Source organism: Sinocyclocheilus grahami, unplaced genomic scaffold (genome assembly GCF_001515645.1).
Source record: "Sinocyclocheilus grahami isolate Dianchi unplaced genomic scaffold, SAMN03320097.WGS_v1.1 scaffold146.1, whole genome shotgun sequence".
In the NCBI taxonomy this organism is placed as follows: Eukaryota; Metazoa; Chordata; class Actinopteri; order Cypriniformes; family Cyprinidae; genus Sinocyclocheilus; species Sinocyclocheilus grahami.
Window position 1 is genome coordinate 1783815 of NW_015505325.1, and position 8818 is coordinate 1792632.

An 8818-nucleotide genomic window follows, 5' to 3' on the forward strand; every position below is an offset into this window, starting at 1 on the left:
TCCCGTATTTAAACGGAAATAATGACACTCTTGATTTGTGCTGTGTTTACCTAATTTCTTGATTGGGGGAGAAAGAGGAAGCGGTCACTCACTCCTTGCACAGCTCTTGACGTGGCTGTTTGTACACACAAAAAAGTGCACTGGCCCCTCATTTGATTATATCACGCTATCAATAAATTGTTTCATTTGAGGGAGAAAATGTTTATTCGTTGGAAATCAATTGAAGAACGCCTGCCGCTGCTTTTTTCGGTTGTGTTTCGGGAGGAATTGTTGCTCGATTGCTTGTTTCTGCTCAGGAAAGAGAAATTCTCCTCCTTTGTGTTCGGCCCGGGATCAGTCATGGCAGTGAGAGCAAAGGGCGAGAGAGCTCTTTTGAGGCTCGATGTTGTTGTTGATCTGGGTTTTCCACCCTTGTGTCCTGGAGTTGCCCCACATGCTAAGTAACCTGAGGGTGCTGCTGCCCCCAACCCTCAAACAGATCAGGGAGAAGGGGGCCGTTCTTCTGAGCTTTGAGAATGAGTGGAGAGATGATGTTTACGCAGACCTTCACCTAAACTAAAGTCTCTGTTTCAGCACCTTCGCTGGGGTCTTTCGATTCTCACAGGCATGGCGGCTGCTTCCTTTATGTGTCCTTCATCTGGAAGTATCCAGGCTTGCTGTAACCTGTCCGGCCGTACTGTGCGTTGCCAGCACAACTGCCAGCACGATAGAGGCCCTGAATGAACCTCGAATCAGTGATTTCCAATTCAGAGGAGCAGGTGTTTGTTTATCCCATCCTTTGATTTCATCTGATATGATTTTGTTTCGCTCCATTGAAAATCAGTGAAGGAAGAGGATTTAGAAAAGCCAAAAGCGTTTTTAGCCTTCGAAATGGTGTCTGACTCGAATCGAGTTTTGATAGTTTTGTTTTCTTAAACGTTTATTTTCCCAAAGAGAAAATGATTATCGGTACGTGGTAAATTGACCCTTCGTTGTGAAGAACCCCTGAAAGAAAACATGCTGCCAGTGTGAACTCCTCCCAAAGTTAACATGGAGTTTGCTTGTGAGGAGTCTCATCAGGAGGAAGATCTTCCCCTTAGTAAGATGTCCGATCAGCTGCATCACTTCACCAGCAGCTCATTCAGGCCTCTGACGTGAGGATCCAGACCCAGTCCTCTGGTGTGGGTGGTGAGTAGGGAGTATTTAGTTAATACCAGGTCTTTAGACTTTAGTAGTCTACCTGGTGCAGGTAAGTGTCACTTCCGCAATTAGAACACTGCCATTGGTTGTAACTCTGACATCTTGGGCTGTAGTTTCCAAAACCTTATTTATTTGTTTCTTCTGGGAAAAAAAAAGAAAAATGCAGAAATATGTAATATTTTAAGTAGGAGATTGTTGTGCTTGTGATTTTACATGAATAATTTTGCAGTAATGATACAATTGTTAAAACACCAGTTCACCCAAAAATGAAAGTCATGTTCATAATTTATTCACTCTGTTGTTCTAAACCTGTATGACTTTCTTCTATTTTGAAAAATGTTAAATGTATGTTTTTTCCTCCATAATATAAATATATGGGCAAAAATAGTCGAAACATTCTTCAAAATATCTTTTTGTGTTGCACAGAATAAAGTCACATATGTTTGGAATGACATGAGGGTTAGTAGACGACGACAGAATTTAAATTTTAGGGTGAGCTATCTCTTTTAAGTTGAGAATATTACATTTGTTGTATTTTTAAATGTAGATAAACCATTAACTTATTCGCACATAAAAACAATTATTGGTAGTATTCCTTAGAATAGATCATCAAACGAGTTCAACTGAGTTCTACTTCATTCAGATCATTCAAACACTTCTAATGACTGTAAACAACACAAACCCCCCCAAAACACACATAAAAACAATTATTGGTAGTATTCCTTAGAATAGATCATCAAACGAGTTCTACTTCATTCAGATCATTCAAACACTTCTAATGACTGTAAACAACACAAACCCCCCCAAAACTCTTAATTTAAGATAATTAAAAGTCTTCAAAATAAAGTAATAGGTGTTCTTTCATTTTAATTTTGGTTATAAAATATTGGAGATAGCTTTTACTAGATCTAAAACAACAACATTTACAATTTACATAAATTTAACGCAATCCCACACTTCCTTTTAGCCTGTGTAGTGGCATAGAGCTCTTCATTCCAATTAAAGCCTCACTACATTTACTTTTAGCGTTTCAGTCAGCCTTCTAATCATTACAGTTAATTAGCTTCAAAGTTTTATTGTTAATTTGAATTGTAACTTTGTAAAAAGTTAAGTTGTGATGATTTCTCAGAACCTTGGGAATATAATTGACTATGCCTGTCGATGTTAGGGTCTCCTAGGTTCCAACTGAATTGTCTTAACATTTTGTCCTAATGATAGAAAGAAACATAGAACAAAAATGATTAGATGACTGTAGAAAATCATAACTGATCATTTAGCTCTGCCGTAAACGTCATTGATTATAGACAGGCTCAACCAGAGGCTTATTGCGGGTGTTGAATTTCCTAGTTTAAATTATGATGGGTGTCCAAAAGTTATGATTGCATAAGGTTGTTTTATTTCTTTTTCTTTCTGCTTCTTAGGACTGTTAGAATTTCCTCTTTTACATTGATATTGTTAATACGGGTATACATGTGGTCACTTTATAAAGATAAAGGCAAACAAGAATTTTCTATACAAACATAGATTTCTGCTTATGAACGTGTAGAATTTACATTTAGAAAGGTATTTAAAACAAAATGGTCTATTCAGATTTCACAGTACAATTAAAGAAACATTGGCTTTTATTTTATGTTTTGCCTGTATGGCTGTTGGCATGTCTCATTTTAAAGGCTGCGCCATCTGAAGGCCACATTTATCAGCCACATACGTCATTGAGGCTGCCTCATTTCAGAAAAGTAACCATTACATTCCAAATTAAAAGAGAAATTACAATAATTCATGCGTCACGGGGAATAACAGTTAATTTTATAATTACTTTTCTGAACTGAGACATCCTTGATGACGTAGGTGGCTGACAAATGCGACCTCATGAGGGCGCAGCCTTTGAAATGAGACAGCTTTCATAATGAGTACAGATGTGACTGGCATAGTTTGACCAAAATCTGCTCACTGCAAAAAGGTTTGGGCACTGGCTAACATTACAATCCATTTGCGTTAACACGTATAACTGAAACAATTATGATAATTCATTTCTATAACATTTTACTACTTCGTTTTCAGTTACACATTGTCAGAATAACATGTCAGTGATGATAGTAATAACCAGCTGTCTCGGTCTCTAATGTTTCCTCCTGTATCTTTACCACAGTTCTGACTGACTGGCTTGTCTTCAGATGCTTTGGAATGGGCCTGGTAAGTTGGTAACCGTAGGTCTCCATGGTAACATTCAAGCCTGTCCTCTGGCCTCATTTACATCATCTCTTTGTGTAGTTCAGGCACTGTTCCCTTCCCACTTTCCTAAGTAATGAAAAGAGCGCATTCAGTCTGACAGTCCAAAACATTAGCTCATTGTTCCTGGTTGTAGCTTAGTTCTCTGCATAAGCTGCCACATGATGACTATAAGCTATTTTAGGCCTCACAATAGGCTTTCTGCCCTGTGATCTCACTAGGAATTAATGAATGCTTATTGGAAACTTGAGGTAAATGCACAAACTGAATGCAGTCAGACTTTGCTCTGTAAAGAGTTAATTCTGAGCTTATACCCGTACTGTTATGTGTGACAGTCATTCCCAGTGTGCAATTGATGTTGAAAAGACATCAAATTGACATAAAAAAAAAACAGGTCAAATATGCAAATCAAACAGACGTCAAACCTTGACATGACATTGATTTGATGTAAATGTAACATATACATTAAACCAATTAACAGTGTGGGATTAACTTCCTATTTTCACCCAATTACCCCTGGAATAAATGTGCTGTCCAAACTGAATTTAAAATGACGTTACAGCATCTTGATCAAGTCTTGAGTAATGTTTGACATCAAATTGATATCAAGGGGCCCCAGTGGTTTTAGAGGAGACTGATGATTGTGTTCAAACTCAAAACATCAGTTTACAACCGTCAGCTATTAATGTTATAGGTGACCTATCTGCTGTCTGTTATCAACTGATTTTAACACCAATGGCCACTTTATAGTGAGAATATAATATATGCTGACATTTTTTTAACCAATGTTCTGTTTTGAATCTGTTTCAGGTGGACAGAGCTGAGTATCTGCTGAGTAATGAATGCACAGTTGTCTTCAGATGAAACTGAGACGGTTTGTTATTGATTAAAAGCCTTTGTTACCTACAGCTGAACAAGCATATTTAATTATTCATTTTATAATGCATGTGATTTGAGATATTCTACACATTTTTTTATGTGCTGTTGTGTCCACAGAACATCAGTGTTGCACTGTGGGCATCTATTCATCAGTAAATTAAACATGAAAATAGTGCAGTATCTCCTCTTGGCAAAAATGTCTGTAAGTACCAGCTCATTTTTAAGCTGAGCAGTTTGGTTGAAATATTTTAGAATAAGTAGGTTTATATTTACCATTGCTTACCATTGCTGTGTGCTACATGCAGTGTTCTTAATAAAGATATCTGTTACACCACTGTGCAATATTTTGATGTTACTCATGAAAAGAATGAATGTGTGATTTTAAATGACAAGTCTTAATATGAAAATGCATTTTTTTTCATGCACTAATATTATACTCTAATAATAATCAATCAATGGTCAATGGACTTCAGACAGTGCTGTTTCAACGATTATATTATCTATTTTCTGTTTTGCAGATAAACTATTTTCTTTTATATTTTCCTTATAATTTACATAAAATCTCCCAGTGATTAACAAATGTTTTACAGGAAACCCAGTGGCTGTCAAATGTACTGCTGGCTTTAATCACAGTCTTGTAGATCTTGACAATTGTGAACATTGTCAACAAAACAAATAAAAAAAACCCCTCAGGCTAGCATCATGTTATCACAATTTTCCACAAGTACAAAATCACTAACAGTACAGTATAAATGGTGAAGTCTGTCAGTGACATTAATAGTGTTATTGTGTCCCCTTAACTGTCTTTAAGGCTAACAATTTATAGAAATTTTCCAAAACACCAACCCATTTCTCAAAAAAAAAAAAAAAAAACCTGCTTTCATTAAAAAATTGAGTGATAAAGAAAAGCTTGCTGTCCAAAAGAAGAAGAAGAAAAAAAGATTCCAGTGGGCAATGATTTGAAGATTTCAGTGACCTACAGTTCTTATCTTTGTACTAATATTTTAAATTGTTGCATTTCTGTGTCTTGCTCATTCTAAGAAATTCTTACTCAGTACTTGGCTGATGAAAGAAAATAATTGGACATTCCAGAACATGAACTGCCTGTTAATTGCTACAACATTCCAGTAGCAGTAATCGTGTTTGCCACTAGAGGGCAACAGCTCATGCAGAACTACATTACTAGGGAGAACTACAACATAGATTGCTATCAACACAGGACATGTTCAAATGCATAGATTGATCAATTATATTTCTATTGCATCTTTGGCTTTCATCACAGGATATTTAGAACAGTCATTGTGTACAAAGGCAAACAGAGGTGATAAACAGTGCACTGTAGTATATCAACAAAATCAAAACCTAAAAATAAAAAATGACAGTAAAAAAGGATTTGCACTTTAGAGAAACACTCAATGTAAATGCTCAATGTCTGGGCCTCTTGGACAGGTACACTTAAACCCACAAGCCAACTGACCTAATTCTTGCTAATCTTGGCATCAGAAGAATATTCACTTGTATTCACACAGAAAAAATATCTTGGTTAAACTCTCAGCAGTAAATGACAGTGTGACTGATTTGGCAACAGTGAAAGAAATAAAAAAAAGTCCATGTCTGGAATATTCTGGTCCAAAATGTCTTCCAATTGAGGCACCAATGACAAAATCTGTTGAAGGCCATTATGGCCTTCTGCAGTCCTTTACACAGTACTGAGCTTCATAGCAAAAACACATCTACAGACACGAACACACATTAAAGGATCAAAAAGGAGGCTCACAGAGTCTTAATAGGCTTATTGCATAGACCCATCACCATCTGACAAAATACTCTTATTTCAGTACATTTGTCTAAGTGAGCAAAATGTGTCCTGTGATACAAATTTACCATCATATCGGTGGAAGCATCTGAGTAACTTTCTAATGTAGGAAGATCAAGATTCATCATGTGCATCACATCATGTGCTGTAACATAAAAGCTTATGTGGATGACAAAGACTCCTCATTTTGTTCTTGTGCTGATCTGATTGCCATTAAAGATGGCGGTGAGAGAAGCTTTCTATTTATTTCTATGAATTTATATAAAAACAAAATCCATTCTCATGCACCCACTAACAAAATGGTTTGCATTGTGCTTCTACTAAATACTGAGCAAAGGGTCTGAATACTTAGGACCATGTGATATTTCAGTTTTTCTTTTTTAATAAATCTGCAAAAATGTCAACAATTCTGTGTTTTTCTGTCAATATGGGGTGCTGTGTGTACATTAATGAGGAAAAAAAATTAACTTAAATGATTTTAGCAAATGGCTGCAATATAACAAAGAGTGAAAAATTTAAAGGGGTCTGAATACTTTCCGTACCCACTGTACATTATATATATATATATATATATATATATATATATATATATATATATATATATATGCTTTGATGAATAAAAAGTAACAATGTAAACTCATTTTATAACGATGCAAAACTGTTTATGACAATAAAGAATTTTTAATGCATCTAAATTTAATGCATCTTTGCTGAGAAAAAAAAAATCTTACTGACCCCAAACCTTTGAACGGTAGTGTATATATTTCATACATTTTCATACTTTTTTTTTTAGCATCATGCAGTATGAAAAACCATTCGCTTTACTACAGTAATTCTCTTAATCAAATTTACTCATAATAGAACAGTTGATTTGCATATTACAATCTGACAAGCAATGACATTGTGTTGATGCAAATTTTATTTTTAATTGCTTTCTTGAGGTTCAGGGAGTTCACAAATGATCAATATTTGATTAGTCTCTTAGTTCACCAAAAATGAAAATTCTGCTATTATTTACTCTTTCTTCTTTTGAACATAAAAGAACAGTTGTTGGTTCTCACTGACTTCCATAGTATGGGAAAAAAATACAATGGAGACTAGAACAATTTGGTAACCTACATTCTCCAAAATATATTCTTTTGTGTTCAGCAGAAGAAAGACATTCATACATGTTTGGAACAACTTGAGGGTGAAGACTTTTGCGGTAAACTATCCTTTATTTAATGTCTATACATGTTAGCAACAGACTGTTTTCCCCAGGGGCCTTTTAGGCACTAATACTGTCTATCTGGTTCAGAGTGATTCCATAGGTTGTAAAAATATTTGAAAGGTAAAACCGACGATTCCTTCCAAAGTAACGGGTGTACTGCAGTGCCGACTGTCAATCTAGCCCTCTCTCCTTACACTGCCCTCTGCAGTATTACAGCACAAGAACTCAATGACTCAGAACTAGAAAGAAGACCTTTCCATGAGCACATATAATACTAGTGAAGGAAACTGCATTAGATGTCCCCACCCTGCCGGTCCACACATATTTTTAATGAACAGAACTGAGCTCATAACTCCTAAGACATATTTTCAAGCTGCTGGTAACATTGCCAACATTGAAAGTGCCAAAACAATTAAACAAAGACAACTGACATTTCAATTTTAAACTTAACTAAATTATAGTATATTATCTATATATACACATTTATACATAATCGTTACAAGACTGCTATGAAGAATGCTTTACTATGCCAATGGCACATGCACAGTCCTGCCAGTACTCACCAGTACAGGAAGTAGGAGAGCCATGTACCCCCCACAGAAGATGGCAAAGAAGACAGCGTAGACCATGAGCAAGATGTATGAGGTGGCCAGAGGGGAGAGAAGATTGACCACACCACACAGGATCAGGTAGGCCTTATGGTAGTGATATTTGTGAACCAGATTCCTGTCTGTCACCCAGCCAGATGCAAGTTGGGCCACCGTCTCTGTTATACCTGTAAGACAGAAAAGCTGTTGAACTGATGGACTGAAAATGGGCCACTTAGTGTTGCATTCTTCCAAGGTTTCATCCTTATACAGTATTGCAGTCTTATTTTAATATCATGTAATGTTGTTCCAAACCAGTTTGACCTCTCTTGAACATGTAAATGAGGACTGTCAAGATTAAAAATAACAAAAAAACACCATAAAAGCATTATGAAGGTGATCTAAATGTCTTATGTAGTATATTACATTAAAGCCATTTTTTAGCTTTGCGTGAAAAGCAGAATTTCCCAAATTTCCAAAATTAAGCCACTATCATGCATGCACTAAAAAATGACCGTGAATTTAATGGTAAAAGACTGTAAAAATGCTACAGTAAAAACCTGTTAAACGGTTAACGGTAAATTCCCCTACTATATACGGTGAAAAACTGTATTGGACATTACATGTATTGGACATTAATTTTACGGTAGTATACTGTTTTTGGAAGTGAAAAAGACCTAATAATTTAGTGAATAACCGTAAATTGACATTCCCAGAATTCCCTGCGTTACATTTCAAATTTGATGTTTTTTTGTTGAAATTTCTATTTTTTTGTTTTTTTCTAATCAGTTTTGTATATTAGGGTTGTGTGTTACACCTAATGTTGTTAAATGGATGTTTATTGCATTATTTCAGTTTCATGTGTGTTACCATGATGGTGTTTGTTGTTTGTGTGAATGACACTGTGCACCTTCTATA

The 8818-nt window shown here is 35.7% G+C and overlaps 1 protein-coding gene and 1 long non-coding RNA gene across 2 annotated transcripts in view; one reads left to right on the forward strand and one right to left on the reverse strand.

The window, feature by feature from the left end:
• The first annotated feature begins 1924 nt into the window (after positions 1-1924).
• Positions 1925-4966, forward strand: LOC107591827 (uncharacterized). The gene is made up of 2 exons (XR_001609913.1): positions 1925-4282; positions 4405-4966. It is a non-coding gene; the product is annotated as an uncharacterized lncRNA (long non-coding RNA).
• A 1000-nt stretch (positions 4967-5966) lies between these two features.
• LOC107591855 (monocarboxylate transporter 5-like) overlaps positions 5967-8818 on the reverse strand; it is a 23114-nt gene continuing 20262 nt past the window's right edge. The window contains exons 8-9 of the mRNA XM_016281131.1: positions 7877-8088; positions 5967-6020 (exon numbers count right to left, since the gene is read on the reverse strand). Coding sequence (XP_016136617.1) covers positions 5967-6020; positions 7877-8088 — 266 coding nt within the window. The remainder of the gene's footprint in view (positions 6021-7876; positions 8089-8818) is intronic.